The 19087-nt window shown below is 41.6% G+C and overlaps 1 protein-coding gene across 1 annotated transcript in view; it reads left to right on the top strand.

Annotated features, from left to right (window-relative positions):
* Positions 1-19087, top strand: part of CSMD3 (CUB and Sushi multiple domains 3) — a 2682374-nt gene that overhangs the window by 1423810 nt on the left and 1239477 nt on the right. The window contains exon 17 of the mRNA XM_069220640.1: positions 8555-8742. Within this exon, the coding sequence (XP_069076741.1) occupies positions 8555-8742 (188 nt within the window). The remainder of the gene's footprint in view (positions 1-8554; positions 8743-19087) is intronic.

Raw genomic sequence — 19087 nt, 5'->3', positions numbered from 1 at the left:
AAGAAGCCAAATCTGAATTTTGCACTCCTTGGTTTAGAAACTGGCCTGGGAGCAGAACTGGTTTGGGAGCATATTTCCTTATTTAAGCAACTCACAAAGTAAATTTGCAAAGCTCTAGGTGTACTCTTGGAAAAATTCTATCATTCTGCCCTTGAGACTATATGGAGCAGTTTCTGCATATGCATTTGTACATAGTGTACAATTGCACATCAGGAAATGCCATTCCTTTTGTGCATTAGCATTTTTTTTCTCCAAAGCGAATCATCCTCAATGCAAATCTCACCCTGGAGAAGTGTGGCACAATGGGTAGAGCAGCAGACCCTGATGCAGAGATCTGGTCCGGGACCAGGGTTCAATTCCCACCTCAGCGGGTCTTGGGCTCAATTCCCTTGGATCAGATAATTCTCGCCTCAGTGCCTAATCTAATTAGTGGGTCTAACTCTGGGCAATAGCTTGCTTAATCTCCACAATGGCCCTCACAGCGCTTGGATGCTTGGCTTCATCCTGGGGCTGTCCAGGAGTGGATGCCTCACAGGGAAAAGCCAGGAGGGCTTCCACAGCGATATGCGTACAGTGCCTTGAGACCCTAACGGGTGAGTGGTGCGCTATACAAGTGCAAAGTTTACAGTTTTACCCTCAAGCCTGGTCCCAAATCACTTTGGTCAACCCTCAAGCCTGGTACCAATCACTTTGGTCACTTTGGTCAACACAGAACCTCTCCGATGTATCCTGCTCAATGCCTTATTCCTCTGTAAACATGCCACAGAAATCTGGAACACCATGACTTACCTCTCACTAGATGGTGCCTTAATCATGGAAACCTGGCTAGACCCCAACTTGAACCCCATTATATCCACCGCAACACCCAACGGCTACAAGATCATAAACCGAGACTGCATGAACAAACACTGTGGGGGTATGGACATCATATTCAAGAAAACCAACGACGACACCTCACCCCACATAGAAAACCTAAATTTCCAACTACAAACTGCTGCCAGAACTGCTCTAAAAGGCACACTCATATACAGACCTTAAGGATCCTAATCAGCCTCCTATTACGCCATCTCCAACATCATCACACCACTAGCCATTGACTCCACCACTACATTCTACTTGGTGACCTCAATATCCACATCGATGACCTAGTGACACAAACTCCACCACCCTCCTCGAGAACATGAACAACATAGGCCTCAGACAACTAGTCAGCGTCCCCACACACAAGACCGGACACACACTCAACCTCGTCTGCATCTCCAACAACAGAGTCAGATTCAGTCATGTCACAGAACTCTCCTGGTCCAACCACAGCATAGTCAACTTCGACATCGCTGATGCCCGACACACCTCCGCCAGGAACTACAGAGCCGACTACCACAACTGGAGCACAGTGACTGAATCACAGTAGACACAGGCCCTCAGCTCATCTAAACCCAAGGCCTCATCCAACCTTGACTAGGTGCAGCTGCTACATACTTGAGAAATAAAGGCGATCCACCAGGAAGTCCTCCTACAGAACAACCGACAAAGCAGCCCTCAGCAACTACCACTGACAACTCAAGAAGGCCAAGAGAGCCGCCATCACTACCCACATAAACTCAGCATCCAACCTCACAAAAGAACTCTTCAATATAATCAAAGAATACTCCAACCCAGCAGCCACAAAGAACTCTGCAACACCCTGTCAGACTACTTCCACAGCAAAATCTCCACCAGCTGCAATAAATTTAAAACCCACAATCTCCAACTCTGGCTGTCTTGATCCCCCAGCACACATCAGCAGTGCGATCTCCACATGGGCATCGCTCACCACTCAATCCACCTCAGCCATCATGTCATCCATTTACTCTGGGGCACCCACCAACCCATGCCCCCATCACTTGCTCAACCGTGGAACCAATCTCATCAGCATAGAAATCACCAGCATCCTAAACACTTCCATCATCTCATCAGTTTTTCTGGACAAATGGAAACATGCAGAAATCAAACCCCTCCTGAAAAAACCCTCAGCCGACCCCCAATGAACTCAAGCATTACTGCCACAACTCTCTACTTCCATACCAATCCGACATACTTGATAAGGCCATCAATCAGCAGCTCACCAGCTACCTGGAAGAAAACAACCTACTGGACACCTTCCAATCAGGTTTCCGTTCCAATCACACCACACAGACTGCACTCAACGCCGCCACTGATGACATCAGAGCACTCCTCAACAATGGGAAGCGCCACCCTGATCCTCCTCGACCTATCAGCCGTGTTTGACACATCTCCCACCACACCCTCCTCAACAGTCTCCACAGCATTAGAATACAAAACAACACCCTCAAATGTTTCACCTCCTTCCTGACAGGATGCATTCAGAGGATCCGATTGCCCCCTTTCACCTCCACACCAAAGACCATCATTTGCAGCATACCCCAAGGTTCATCCCTCAGCCCAACTATGTTCAATGCCTACATGACCCTAACATCGTTAGATCCCATGGACTCAACATCATCTCCTATGCAGACGATACTCAACCTATCCTCTCATTTACTGAAGACCCCTCCACCACCAGAACCTACTTCCTCAACGTCTTGGCCATCATAGTGGACTGGATGAAAACCAGCTGCCTGAAGCTTAACTCCAACAAGATGGAAGTCCTAATCTTCAGTAAAAACACCTCCATTTGGGACCATAAATGGTGGCCAGCCGAACTCAGACCCACTCCCATGCCTACAGACCACGCTCACAACCTTGGCTTCATCCTTGACAGTGAGCTGACCATGAAGTGGCAGATCAACAAGTCACCTCCTCCTGCTTCCACACACTCCGCAGGCTCTGCAGAATCTTTAGATGGATCCCAGCCAACATCAGGAAAATCAGCAACAAGGCCCTTGTCACTAGCCCCCTCAACTATGGCAACACTCTCTTTGCCTGCAGGTCCTCCCAGATCGTATACAGAGTCCAGACAATACAGAACACTGCTGCCTGACTCATCCTGGACCTTCCAAACTGGCCCCACATCACACCCCACCTCAGAAACCTCCACTGACTCCCGGTCCAGAAGAGATGTAATTTCAAGCTCCTCACGCATGTCTACAAAGCGATACAAGATCAAGGACTGGACTACATCAAACACCGTCTACACTTCTACCAATCCACCAGACACCTGCGCTCTTCCTCTTTGGCCCTCGCAAACACACCAAGAATTTGGCGCAGCCGCAGCAGTGGCTGCTCTTTTTCCTACATCACAGCCAAAGCCTGGAATGACCAATACTCCCCCTCCAAACTGCACCTTCAATGGCTAACTTCAGAGACCCAAGACTGGCTCTTAGCCAAAAACATTGCACCCCAGCACCCAGATACCCCCAGGGGTGACCGTGACGCACTCTACAAATGACTGATTGATTGAATAAAGTGAAAGCATTTTTCTGAGAAAGCAAGGTCAGAGCTACTGTTCAAATCCTCATACCACTGCTTTTGGATGGTGACAACACCTTTTGCTGAGTCCTATCAAAATCAACACCGGCCTCCTTTAAGGATACCATACAAGCTTCACACAGTACATTCCATGCAAGGTCTGAAGATTTAGAACCGCATCATCTCTACAATGATGCAATCCACTGGCTCTCAACTTCAAAATTGGCTGCATCATTTACAGTGTCATCATGACCAGCACCCTTGCAAAGCTGGTTGACAAACTCACTGGCTTGATGTTTCTTTGTACACGGATAGGCAGAAAACCATTAGACTGGACACAACAAAAGTGAACAAAAACACAAGAGAGCAGGCCTTCTCCATCCATGCACCCAGGATGTACAGCACTAGCCCTGTTCCCATCAGGACTGCCCCAGCACTCCTTCAACATAGGAAAGAGGTGTAGGAAAACTACATGGCATTGCAGTACCTCTCCACTATTCTCTGAACCCACCTACCTATCCCATCACCTCCTCACTCTATCTTTGCCTTTGACATTTTATAGAGCTTTACTTCCTGTTGGCTAGGTTTGCACTACATAAATTCCACATTCATACACATACAAGGGAAATGGTTTTCCCTTTTAATCAACCACTTCCCCTGTACAACCAATTTTGGGTGTGTTCTAAGTGGATTCCCACCTTTGAAAGGGACAAAGGGCCATATGTACAAACACTTTTTCCTATAGACACAGAATGGGGAAACACCTTTGCTACATCTGGCCCTTACTCCTTTCCTTTACAGGAGTAAAAACTGTGACTGACGTACTAACTGCACTTACATAGAGCACAGCCCCAAACTCAGTCACTTACCAATAACCACATCCAACATGGATGTGGTTCGGAGACAGTTTTAAATTCCTACAAATCTTTGCATTCATAGGTGCTTCGAAACCATCCAGGCCATCACCACACTGAAATAACCACTTCCAATCACTTTGAGAAATATTTTCTCCTGTAATATATATTGTACCATACTGAGTTAAAATTAAGCATGAGTAAATGGATCTAGAGGTACAACATTTCATTTTAGGAATAATTAGCAGTCATAACTCAAGTTTTTGAGCATGTAAGTTGGACTTTCATGAACAATGACGTTGAAGAATCATGCCCACTGTGAGCAGATGTGCTCTACATTCTGAAGTGCCAGCTTTTTAATCTGTAGTCCTAGGTTCTAAGCCTGGCTTCTTCACTTGAGAGAAAACGTTCTGAGTTTTAGCAAATTGTTTATTCTCTCATTGCCTGAAATTGTAAATGTTTGAAATTTGATGCAGTGGCGAAATGTGGTGTTCTTCAATGTGTAAATCCCCACTTGATGTACACAACCGTTTATTATCTCCTCTAGACCATTGCTTATTTTCCCCATAGCAAATTCTGCTGACAGCCAATTCAGTCACAGTTGAACCTGAAACTAGGCGTACCTTTATCGAAATGCTTCAATGAAATTTACAGAGGTCACCTGTTGAGAAGTTAGGGGATGTAATCAACGATGTGAGGCATTTTTCTTGAAGTATCAGCCATAAATGTCTGTACTGTAGGACATTGTTGAATGTCTTCTAAGACAAAGCACATGTTACAGAGGCAAAGAAGTGAGCAAGTTAAAAGCAAACAATTACATCAGTAGCATGTGATACTCTGCTCATGTGAGTACCTAATGGAATTCTTGCTCTCAAAGAAAAGTGAAAGGAAGAAAACTTTACATCAATGTTTCAAATAACTCTGCATTAAAAAAAGCTTTTATTGAGAGAATGCTGGCTTGCATTGTTTTTCGCTGTCTACAACTATCAACTGCAAAATTGGCACACCAGATTTCTAAAGGCACGGATGTAGGATTGTGTCATCCATAACAGTGCTTAATTTGGAAACATCATCCACTGACTCAGAAAGGTAATCACTCTGTCTACAATACAGGCACCAACTTGCTAACTGGGAGTTACCGCATGTTAATGTCACAACTAGGAAATATAGGGGCATTTTTATACTTCTTGTGCACCGAATGTGCATCATTTTTTTGATGCAAATTCGGTGCAAAACTAACTCCATATTTATACTTTGGCGCTAGACCTGTCTAGCGCCAAATTTAAGGAGTTCAAGTCATTTTTTGGACGCGGAAACCTACTTTGCGTTAATGAGATGCAAAGTAGGTGTTCCCATGCAAAAAATGACTCTAAGGCCCTAGCGCCTTATTTATCCTCCTTTGCAAAAATTAGGCACGGAGGGACGGAGGGGTCAAAAACGCTTGGGTCAGGGCAGACGTTAGGGGACCGTGGGCCTATTTCAATGGCAGAACACCATGGAAAAAGCCCACAGGTGCCCTCCCCAGGCCCCAGGGACACTGTTTTGCTTTACTTCTGACTGAGCCAAGATATACACACTGAAAGGAGTAGAAAAGATTCTCTGGAATGCACTTCTTAATCTGAAGAAGACATTTATTTTAGCTTTTTGTAAGGTTCGTGAAGGAAGGTTTGAATAGTAAAAAGTGTACTTTTAAAATGTGAAACAACAATGTAAGACCATGTATAACGAATCTTCAGTCTATAAACAGGATATATATACATGCAAGGATACAAACACCTATATTGCTATATATATATATATATATATATATATATATATATATATATATATATATATATATATATATTCATATGCAAAGCAAATGATTAATAAAAATTCATCACCGTAGGGCCTGTCAGATGCTTCATCTTTCTCATGCCAGCAAGAAGATGACCCCGTTCAACTGCGAGAAAGAGATCCTCACCCTCACGGGACAAATGTCAGGCATTTGACGTCTAATCCTGACCGAGGTCTTGGAATTCACCGCTACTGAGCAGGGCCACCTTTTTCTATCTTAAACAACCAAGGAAAGGGCCTTCTAGAAGAACCCCTCCTCTCAGAAGGTAATATTCAAAACTGCAGGCTAGTTTAGGTAAACTTTGAAAGGAATGCATCAGGAGCTGGCCACCTTCCCAAGGCATCCCTCCCAAAGTCAAACCTTTCCCTTGCCTATGGTAAACACCAGCTTGGTACGCTCTTATCGTACTTACTGCTTACCTCCTACATATTATGTCCCAGTCCTAGCTCTTCGGTGAGAAGGAAAACTCTCAGAAGTGAAGAACACATTGCATAACATGTTTGCACAGAAAAATACTTTAACGTGGCAGTGAAGCTAAGCTGAACACAAAATGGAGTCTAGGCTGAATACAAAATGGAGCCTATAACCAGTGACCATTAAAGTGACAATAGGCAGCTAAGCCAGGAGCAAAGTGGTGTGACACAACTCAGTGGTCAACACACAAATAACACTACAGACACCCCCACCCATGCCAGAGGGACAGTGGAGGATGGGGGACCCCATCCCAGGTAAGTACAGGTAAGTTTTTTTTTTTTAGGTGCCATTGGGGGCCCTGAAATGGGCCCCCCTACATGGCCCTGGGTACAATGGCCATGCCCAGGGGACCAGGGTCCCCTATGCTGGCCATTGGGGGTGGTGGGCATGACTCCTGTCTTTTCTGAGACAGGAGTCATGTGAAATGGATGGTTTTGCATCAGAAAATGACTCTAGGCAGGTTAGAGTCATAATTTTTTACTCTAACCTGCCTAACTTCTTTTTTTGGTGCAAAACCCCCTTCTTCCATACCGCCAGCCAAACCCTACTAACCTCATTTTTTTTTTACGCTAGCCTACCCTTTGCACCGGCTTGCATCATTCCATAAATATGGTGCCCATCTGATGCACAGAAATGGTGCAAGCCGGTGCTAAACGTTTTGGTGCAAAACTGCATTAGTGCAGTTTTGCACCAAAAAGTATAAATCAGGGCCATAGAGTGGTAGTCATCATGCCATGTTGCTGGCTTGTAATGTCAACTGCTAATGCTCCTGGAGCCACTGAGATAGTCCACAGTATAATTTCTTCAGAAATAGGCGCAGAGCTCCTTTTTAGGGGATCATGCTATGATCCCTGAAACAAATAGGTTTTTCTTTCAATATCGGGGCATATTGTATGCTGTATAAATACTTTTGCAAAGCAAAATACAAACGCTGTGGGATAGCGTAACTGGATGGACGGAATGTGGAACCAATCAAACATTCACCCCAGTCACAGATCTGGGTTTAATCCATCCATTATTTTGCTCACCATGCCACCCCAGTTTGAACCCAGCCATATGCAAATCAGTCTTGACCCTGTTCCACATGGGAACAGTCCAGCCCGAACTGCCAGGCCAGGTTCTCCCTGGACCGGAAACAAGCATCCTGGGACCGGTTTCGGGGTTTCACCCCTCTTCAGCCAGGCTAGCTTGAATCCAGTGGCACAGTGAGCCCGGGACCCACGTCTGGGCATACCCGGCGCACTTAGAGCGGCAAAAGCAAAGCAAAATACAAACGCTGTGGGATAGCGTAACTGGATGGACGGAATGTGGAACCAATCAAACATTCACCCCAGTCACAGATCTGGGTTTAATCCATCCATTATTTTGCTCACCATGCCACCCCAGTTTGTTTTTGCATTTGTCAGTATAAATACTTTTGAGCAGAAAAGTAATCCGTTCTCTGTTCCTGTTTTTGTTCCATGTTACATGGTGTACTAAATATGCTCACGCTAATCTGCAGTGGCCTATTTTCCACAACAAATACTTCAAGAAGTTACCATTTTAAGGTAATAGCTGACTGTTTTAGTGTTCAGATTGAAAAATATTAGTAAACTTTTAAAGACGCAAATCCGAGAACTCGTAGTTCCGTGCTGCAATTTTTCCACCCTAATTAGCAAATCTGTCCTCAATATATTTTTTCCAATGTGAACACTGCATTTCCAAGCCCAAGCCGTATGTTTTGATTTTTATTCAGCTGCAAATTCAATCATGTATGAAATGAACATTGAAGAGACTCAGTTTAAACATACTTTAGCTTTATCTATGCTAGATGGAAAGTAAGAATTTGCTAAAGGTTTGCCAGTGTTTAACAATGGGTTTGGGAAAATCATGCACCTGACTACCACTGCATGCTGATATCTGTCACTTTAATTTAAAGTTTTTACAATCTGCTTGATGAACGTGTTTCAGTATGAGTAATCATCTTTCTCTCCTACTTTAGATTTCAGACAGAACTCAACTATGATGTCTTGGAAGTTCACGATGGGCCAAATCTGTTGTCCCCTCTCCTGGGATCTTACAATGGAACTCAGGTCCCACAGTTTCTGTTCAGCAGCATCAATTTTCTCTATCTCCTCTTCACCACGGATAACAGCCGCTCCAATGGGGGATTCAAAATCCATTATGAGAGTGAGTATTGTCTTTGCCTTTTGTGTCTTTCATAAAAATACCTTCAGTTTAGAATTTTAAATCTTCTGTCTTTGTGGGAAACCAGGAAGTAAAATGCTAGGCTTCTAGGCCATACTTTGTGTGAACGAACATATTTTACTCAGCAGCAATTTTCCATAATGTAATGGTTAGTTTTTAGTTTTACATTTGAGTTCCCCAAAAATCTCTTTAAAAATAATATGATGCTAGATTAATAATTAACAATGAAACTTTTCCCAGAACCAAAAATGCAATTTTTACTAAAATGCAATGTCCTGGTCGATGTTCCATTCCTTCAAACGTTTTGATGTTTATATTTTCCAGCAATGATTTTCTTTAACATTGTAGGGCCTTTTTCATTTGACCAACTGTTGGCACTTCGTGTTGCCCTTGTTTGTTGGAGACATATTCGTGCGAACTCCTTGCAGTTTGAATTTTAATACTGGTCAAAACAAAGCAAAACCCCATGAAACACCCGTTGCCTGCATTTTGTTACTCAGCAGTAATGCTGATGTGATATCCATAGACATAGTTTGGTTCTTTGCTCATTTGTGCTTAGTCAGATATAAAGGCAGCTGAATGCCTCATGTTTTTGCAATAGATAGTTTTAGGGCAAGGGCCTCAATTTATATGTGCTGCAGCGTCTCTGAATTAAAATAAAAAATACATTAATAAAATAAAAGAAAATCCTAACATCTTGCCCGGCACCTCGAAGTATCACAGATACATTTGTGTTATGACAGCAGCAAGAAAATGCGACATAATTTATTGATAGGTAAACAATATTTATTTGATAGTGTATAGGCAAAAGTTGTTGCCTTTCAGGAAAATGAGCACACATACCATGTTTAAAGAATTGAATTGCAGCGTAAAAATATTTCAAACTGCCTGGTACCTTGTCCTTCCTTTTATTTTTCTTTAATGTGGTATTTGCTGCCAAATGTTCATAACATTCTTTAATTGGTGCTTTCCCATGTGACATGTTTTTCTACTAATGAGCAAGGACTTATCAAGGCAATACCTAGCGAAAAAAATTAAGATTTTGGGCCAGATGTATCATCACAGCCCTTTGCGATTTGGAAATAGCGATTTTTGAGAAATCGCTATTTCCGACTCGCTAAGTGCCATGTATCACATTTGCGAATTGGTAATAGCGATTTCTTAAAAATCGCAAATGCTATTACTGAATCGCAAATTGTGATACCGGCCCCATTCGCAGCTATGGGCTTGTTGGCCCTTATCTGTGAATTTTTTGCATTTCCAAAATAGAGATTTCTGAACCAGAAATCTCAATTTTGGAAATGCAAAACCCCAGGGTGCTGGGGGGCTAAGGCCCCCTCTGCTGCACCCCAAATTTTTGTGGGGGGACATGTAAGGTGCACACATGCCAAAAGGGCATGTGTGCTTTACATGTACAATTTAAAAATGCATTTTAAATGCAATTTAGAGAGTCGCAATATGCGACTCTCTAAACAGGGTCACAATTTTAAGGAATTGCTATGTTAGCGATTCCTTAAAATTGTGTTCAGAATGTATTTCATATATTCTGAAATGGCATTTTGCATTCGCAAACGGGCATTCGCACCGTTTGCGAATACAAAATGCTTGCATACATCTGGCCCTTTGTAACTGGAGCACCAATGGGAAATAGAAGTGGAATGTTCCACTTGTTTCCGGCATCTTAAATGCATGAAGATTGTTTACCGCACGGGGATTCCAATTCCATTGACTTTTTGGTCTAAAGCATGGATACTCACAAACATTTTCTCAGGGGCCAAAAGGTTTTGACTGAGATGTGACCGAGGGACGCATTGATAATAGGAGGGTGGCAGTTGGGGGATGGGGACTTAAAACCAGGAAAGGGGGAGGCAAAGCATATACATCCATTGGCTGGATTGCTTAATGAGAAACCAGAAAACCTGGGATTAGTCCCAGCTTCTCTAAATAGTGTGATCCTAGGCAATTGTTTAATTTCACTTTCCCTCCTTATTCTTCGTTGTCATACATAAAAGGACATTGAAATTATTGAAATACAAGACTTCTGTGTGTGCATTGTACAAAAACTTCTCCTGTGTTTCATTTAATAAACAGTTTTTCATGTATTATATGATCCCAGCCCAAAATGTGCACTTAACAACTGACTTGCATTATTTTCAGGGTGGTTGGGGGGAGAGAGAATGAATGTAAATTCATGTTTGAAAACTATTGCTTAAAAAAAAAAAACTTCTCAGTGCACTGGTATAAAGCGATGTATTAGGGGGAAACTTCTTCATGTTAATGAACTACATTCTTTGAAGTTTGAAAAGACCTTATCATATTTTTACACTTTTGCAGCAAGACGTCTTTAAAAAATAAAGGTGTTTCTTAAAGTTAGGATGTGCAGGAGCTGTGCTAGTTAAGACCTTTCATGAACTTCAAATACGATTTAAATACTGGATTGCCTATTTATTTAACAAGTCGAGAAAACAGCAGCCCAGTGCTGCTCTTGACCTGGGGCCACATGCAAAGGTCAGGAGGGCCGCATGTGGCCCCCGGGCCATAATTTGAGTATCACTGGTCTAAGGTCACAGATTAGTCAGTAAGTCCTACCCATATGCAGAGATCTATTTAAGAACTATTATGATACAGAGGGAGGGAACAAACGTAATTTACCTGTAGAGAACTTCACAAATTACATTACATTGTAGTTGGACACGCTTTGATATCCTGAAAAAAGTAAAGGATCTTTGTTTGAACATTTTTCTCGAATTTTCATTTAATTTGCTGGATTAATGCTTTGGTAAATGCCTTGCTCTTAGAACAAACGTTTTTTGACTGTGCATTCTCCATTAAAGGGATGTTTTGGACTTTTTGGCATTAAAAAAGAATAATAGGAAGAACAAGATCCATTCTTAAAATAATTCCTATTGAAGCTCCATTGAAGGGCTTTCGATGTCTTGTGTACTACCCTTCTGATATAACATTAATGTAGGCATCTTTCCCCTGATAAGGTAGGATCTACATTTAACATCCACGGGAGGCAGTTTGTTAATACAGATTCCATTTCATTCAAACTGTCTTATTAAATTTAATATACATCTTAAAATGTTCTGACACTTGACTGCCTAACTTTCTTTCCTGTATGCACTGGTAAGAGATGTTATTATTTTCCAGTTCAAAAGCTCTAAAGTATCTTTGATATATACTGTATTAGCACTAATGGAAGCACTTAATCCTGTGACCTTCTGAATTTGTACGGATCAATGCAGGATGCGGTTTGGTCCTTTAAGCTATTGTAGGATCTACCTAACTGATTTTACCACAGGGCTGTGGCTATTGGAGTGAGGGTCTGCTTTTCATCTTTGAATGCAATAGGACATCATAAAAGGATTTACTTCATATAAAGAAAACATAAACAACCTTCCATTATTCATGTATGGACAAGCTATGAGTGCAATAAGATGATTGAATGCAGTGAATGTAAGACTGTAGTTCCCGGTTAAGGATATTTAACTATGTCATATAGAATATGTGTTCACTCGGTGAACTAAGTGCTGCCACAAATGATTTCATGTAAATATAGGGACTATGGGCCTATCACGAATCTGATGGTCACTTAACCACCAGACTCACGGATGGCGGTCTGAGCGCCATATTTTGACCGCGGGGGTTGTGCCGTGGTGGGACCACCAGCACCACCAGGATCAGAGAGTCTGACGGTTGCAGTGGTCCTAATCTGCTACGGCAGTTCTGCAAGTAGCGCTGCCCTGGGTATTATGACCTCGTTCTCTGCCAGCCTTTTCAGGGCGGTACCACCGCCCTGAAAAGACTGGTGGAGAACGGGTGCAGGGGGCCCCAAGGGGTCCCCTGCACTGCCATGCGCTTGGCATGGGCAGTGCAGGGGTCCCCCTGACCAGCACCCTCACAGTTTTTACTGTCTGCTGGCAGTAAACACTGTGAGGGTGCTGGTGCACCCTGCATTCTACAGCATTACTGCCGGCTCGATTATGAGCCAGAGACAGTGCTGTAGGCTGTTTCTCGGTAGGCCAGTGGGTGGAAACTGAGGATTTCATCCACAGACCTAGCGCGAAGCTCCTAATTGACCCGGCAGACAAGTAGCCACTATGGCGGCAACCTCCCCTTTGGAAGTTTGGTGGACGACCTAAACTGTCTGCCTAACTAGTAAGAAGGTCCTATATGTTTCTTGCCTCTTTCAAGGATGGACAGCCATGTTCCATTGCATGCACCCGGGAGTCCAGCAGCCTCATAAATTAAAACATCTACGCACAGTCTGCGAAAACCTTGAGCCGTCACTGGGGCTGAGGCCTTTTTGGGCTATTGTGTCACAACATTTTTTGGAACACCTAATTATGAAAAAAGTGATGTGTAGGCTTGGTGCACAAGCACAACATTACTTTGTATTTTACAACCAATGTCAAAGAGTATGTTACTCATGTTGCCTGACCGAAGGCAATTTTGATCTCTTTTCTTAAGTGCATGAAGCTCACTTGAAGACTCCTTGAACTACGTTTTCAGCAGAAAGAAATATTTAACAAGGCATAATTGACCACTTAATTGTATATTGTCTGTCTTCAAATAGGCAATGAGTGTATTTGCTTATGTGGAATGCTAATGTCAGGAACAACGATAATCTCCATGTTATAATAGACCTGGGTCTCTCTGCCCGGTTACAGGAAACATACATATAACCTGATCAGAACAGACTATTACTTGTTTTAATTTTATTTCTGTTCATCTAAGCAGTAAGATTCTTAAATCATTAAAAATAATTATGAATCGATGCCAGTTAAAAAACAAAGTACCTCAGCAAGGAGTACATGTCGTTTTTCAATTAGTACATTTTTAGACTTGTGCAACTCTTTCTTATTTACGTAAGAGGTTGAGTTATGTTGCTAAAGGAGGCCTGCAGTGCCTGGTGAGCATTCATGGCTGGGATCTTAATGTGACTTGAAGGAATACTAAATGCTGGGAGTGTCAACTTTGGTATTATTACACCAAGGTAGAGGCGGGCAACATTGACATTTTTCCTGCAGTTTTACTCCAGATTAGAACCTTTCCAGTTTGTGAAAGCTTCACAATTTAGTACATTTTAAATTTGGCCAGCAAGTTATAATTCTCACAAAAAAAGTTTGAGACTTTTCATTCAGTCACTTTTTTTCAAGATTAATTAGCTGCTAATAGTACAGTTTTAACAAGATCTATTTTCTTATATCAAAGACTACGGTTACAATTATATTATAACTAGATGATGATGATAAGGTAAATACTAATGTTTGAAAACAAATGTATTTTCAATGTATCCAGTCAGTTTACTTGCTAACTATACATTTGTCTTGGTCATGTATTGCCTATGGCCTTACCTATTACATCACTCATGACATGTTAAATTCTATCTTTGATGTAGTTCATATGTCAAACAATACTCCCCTTATTACTCATCCTTGCAACAAGGAGTTCCTACCTCAACATTAGGATACTGCCTTCCAAACACTGCAAATATGATCTTGAGTTTTTGGTAGAGCTAATATACCCCCAGGTCAATCATAAGCATAGTATATCCTTTTCTAAGTACCCTCTCTGTGTGTATGTAAATACCCTACGTTTCTAGGGATGCTTTGTGACCTTTAAGTTTAGTTCATTCAACAGAAAACCACAAATAATTAAGGGCCTGATTTAGAGTTTGGCGGAGGAGTTACTCTGCAACAAACTTGACAGATATCCCATCAGCTGTATTACAAGTTCCATAGGCTATAATGGAATTGTAATATGGCAGGCTAAATACCCGTCACGCTTGTGATGCGTATCCCCTCTGCCAAATTCTATATGAAGCCCTTAGTCTTTAATAATAGCAAAACCCATACTTAAGGAAGTAGCTAAAAGTGTGTGGTGTCCCACATTTATTTGTAGTTTGACTAGCATGCATGCTGCAACAGTTCCAAGTTGCATGCTATATATTTGCTGCATTTATTGATTTATGGGCAAAGTATGACCTCCATCCTATTTGCTGGAAATATTGATGTACTGATGAGCCAGCATATTGGTGTTCTGATTGCAGATGCATAAAGTGTAATTTCACTTTGGAAAACGAGATAATGCTAGTTTGATCAATAGCTGTAATTAAGTGGGTTACGTGAAGATTTTAGAAGATGTTTGTTATTGATGAAAAGTGTGGTCCACAGTCACAACTTAATTATGTGTACGGACTCAATTTTACTCACGTAAATAGTGCTTAGAAAGTGTATATTCTATCTATAACGTAATTCATTAAAATTAACAATGACAATACTTTATATATAAAAAAAAAACTTGCGTTCTTAGGTCAACAAATGTGCGCACAACATATGTCATCCATGCAGTGCCCACTTCATCAGTATTATTATGTATTTTACATGTACCTTGATCTCATGACAATTTATAGCCATCCCCATCACAATATAACCTCTGACTATTACCAAAAATGAAACAAGATAATGCTAATTACTTCTAAGGAAGGAATAAAACTAGTCGACAGGGGAATGATGTGTAACAATGCCAGTTTGTAGTATCATGTTATGCATAGGTGGAAGATTAATGGGGTTAGGGTAAACACAGATTGTTCTTATTTACAAGTTGTTAAGTGATAAACCTCTCTAATTCTCTTTTGTGCATCCTACTGCAGAAAGGCATTCTTTGGTGCAATACAAAAACTGATTAGGTATGGCACTTCTGAGCAGCTGGTTATTCTGCATTTCAGAAGCCTGCTGTTTAGGCTTCCGACATGCATGAGATGTTTGCAGAATTTAGGTCTGTATAGTTGGTAATTGCTAAGAAAAGAATAGGTGGCAGTGGGTTCAGAGGAGTTCCTCTCCATCTTCTCCAGAGCTGCCAGAGTGTCCTGTTATGTAAAAAACAGAACCTTAGGGTGATTAGCATGTGCACACTAGAGGATGTTTTAAAAAAAGATAGTGGGACGTTTACACTTGCAAACCTACGAGTACATTTGGTGTGAATTTCCAACTATCATAGAATTCACAAAGAACTACCAGCTTCTCCTAGACATATGTGACTGTCGCAGACTTCCATGAGCAGCAGTGGAATTTCTTAGTGAAAGCCTTGCTGCACACAAGCATTACCAGTTGCGCACACGTTTCCTGTACGCACATTTTGCTAGTTAAGCACCTTTTAAACTACAGATTGTATGTTTAGAAGTACAGGAATATAATGTTTACTTTTAAAGTTTTGGCTTTTTCTTTATGGGAACATATTTTGTCTGTTACAATATTTTCCAGCACACACCCATCATTTTTTTTCTTAGTCCTCATATTAAGTCCATTTAAGCTAGAGAGACGGCAGGTTTGAAGCACAGAAGAGGAAACCTCAACCAGGAAGGCATATCTCCTATGTTCCCCAACTCATCTATCAGCCGTACCAGCTAAAGCAAACTCCACTGGCTCACATCCATAGGAGGTTTATAAGGACGCATAATCATTGGACTATTTCTAAGCAGTAATCACATCACACCTACTCCAAGCTGATTTGGTTTCCTCTCAGAGTGCCCAGAACTAATTTCCTTTGCTTGAATACCACTCTTTTCTAAGTGGTATAGGTTATTCACTGATCCAATCTACTCATAAATAGTTGGCCCTGGGGAATAACCCATTTTAAGCAAATCTCCCATCGTGTCAACAGAATCAACACAAACAACATATGTTTTTGGTGTCTTTTCAAATACTGATCTTGTTCTTCCCCCTTAGTCACCCCGAATATTACCAACGAGAGACTTACCTTAACTTCTGGGTTAATTACACCCATGAGCACCTTACAAACGTCCATCCAAAAACCACCCCAGCCTAGGGCACTTCCTGCACATATGAACATCATCTGCCCTTTCTTTGTTAAAGCGAGGACAACATTTCTTCACCTTCCCCAAGGCTGTAATCTTCGCCAGCAACCAGTATGCCCAATGCACTGTAAACAAATGTTTTTTCTTTATAGGGGCAGATTTTACTGTAACACAGAGCGTAGCCTTAGATACCTGCCAGAGATTTACGATATTCAATTATGCTAAATCCTTATCCCATTTCTTTACTGGCAAAAAGAAAGGTTCTTCTTTTGCTTCCATCAGCATCCAATACCATAAATCAACCTCTTTGCAGTAAGTATAACACTGACATATCTTCTCCCATATATTTTCCTCTTGCTCTACCTTCGGAAGCATGCTTGCCCAGCTCGCCAGCGGGTAATATTTAAATTTGGGAACAGTCATCTTCACTAGCTCCGTAAACGTGTACCAGGAGAGTAAAGAATAACCTTCTATAATTTGACCCCATTTCACCACCCCTCTTTCTCTTAATGGAATGGATAGCTTATCTTGCAAACACTCTGGGGTGCCCGGTGAATCCCATATAGGTGCCAATGAGGTGTAATATGATATCTCTAGAACTTGTTGTATTTGAAACCGCATCTTACAGGATGCTCTGAGAATTTTTTATTTGACTTTCTTAAAGTATTTCAGATGACCAAATTAAAATAAGAAGTGATCCCCTGCCTCTGGGAGATGCTTAGTCATAGCCCTGAAATGAGGAGTAAAATAATATTGTCATGCAGTAATCGTCTTATATTTGTTTGCTGGAAAGCCTGATAATATTTATAGATGTCTGGTGCACCAAGTTGCTCTTTTATTTTTTACATAATTTCCTCCTAGCAATACAAACTCCCTTAGATGCCCAAACAAAAGAGGTCAAATCTCCCTGGAGCCTTTTGAATGACGCTTATTTGAATTCCAACAGGATTGTGTTGAAAAGAAAGGTAAATTTTGGCAGTATAATCATTATCAAAACATTTGACCTTCCTATAAGAGAGAATGAAAGTGCAGCACATGTTTTTAACAGTTTCTTTGTCACTGCCAAAACTCTATTAAAATTAACCTGGGCTACTTCATCTAGGCTAGCTACAATCTGTAACCCGCATATCGTATCTCCTGTTTCACTAGCAGGATATCAAAGGAAGTAAAGAAAGTCCGGAGGGTTCTTCGGGGGTGGGGGGACACAAAGGGGAGACACTAAAGTTTAGATTAATGTTTAAAACACAAGGCGTGGGAGCATTTGGGAAAGAAAAAAAATCAGTCCTCATGGAGTCCAATATGGAAGCACAGATCATGTTCAGGGAAGGCTTAGATGATAAGTTAATTTCCTCCTGTAATATCCAGAAGCAGTGGTGTCCATCTGAAGGCCTTTTTCCTGGAACACTAATGGTCTCAGGGTAAAGGGAAGAAGGTGGAAGATTCTTGAATTTTTTAGAGCAGCAGGTGAAGAAGTAATTATTCTTCAGGAAATGCATTTACTAAAAGAGGAATGAAGGGATATCCTGAGGCAACATTGTATGAGTACCACCCAAACTGAATTGCTTAAGGGTGTTGCTATTCTAGTTTAAAAATCAATAAAAGCAATACTGGGTGAGGTCGTGGTTGACCCCAAGGGGCGATGGCTGAATGCAGAGGTTAAAGTGTGCTGAATCTGGCTAACAATAGCAGGCTATTGTGGTCCTAACACTGATGATCCGGTACCCTTCCAAAACCTATATAATCAATTACAAACTGCCAAGCATCCAGTGGTGTTAGGAGGTGACTTTAATATCTTGCTGGATCCAGTCTCTGACAAATCCACTCTCAGAGGAACAGTGAATTCACCCAAAACTAGATCCTGGGTGAAACAAACAATGGGAGATCTGGGGTTGGTAGACATTTGGTGTCAGAAGGCGAGTGGAGGCTCAAGATTTACCTTTTACAACAAGAAATATGGACACTGATCCAGGATTGATTTATTTTTGATACATAGAAGTTTGTGCTGGAAGGTTAGATATGTTGGGCAAAAATTTTATTTTTATCTTGGAGAATCAGTCATCCGCCCCAGGTGGAGGGTAAATAGGGCCCTGCTTATTGATGAACAGATTGTGGAGGGGCTGAAAAATCATACTATAAACTTTTTTATTACAAACCAAGGAACCCCTATGCCACAAGTAGTTTGGGATACCTATAAGGCTTACATAAGAAGGAAGCTAATTAGTACAGCCACCTATAGATATAAAGAAGAACAATACAGGTAAAGGAGCTGGGGTGTGCTGTATTGGAATTACAGTTCAAAATTGTCACACCGGGGGATGAGTCTCAGCAATCCTATAGGAGAGTCAGATGGAGGGGGCTAGGGCAGAATTACAGGGATTTTTAGAAGCTAAAAGTAGACAAAGATGGGAAAGTAGGAGGTTGGCACACTATGAATACAGGGAAGGGTGCAGTAAGCTTTTGGCCTGGAAAACAAAAGTAGAACAGACAAGAAATAATATTGCATTA

This window comes from Pleurodeles waltl, chromosome 2_2 (genome assembly GCF_031143425.1).
Source record: "Pleurodeles waltl isolate 20211129_DDA chromosome 2_2, aPleWal1.hap1.20221129, whole genome shotgun sequence".
NCBI classification, from domain to species: Eukaryota; Metazoa; Chordata; class Amphibia; order Caudata; family Salamandridae; genus Pleurodeles; species Pleurodeles waltl.
This window is presented reverse-complemented; position numbering and strand designations above follow the sequence as displayed.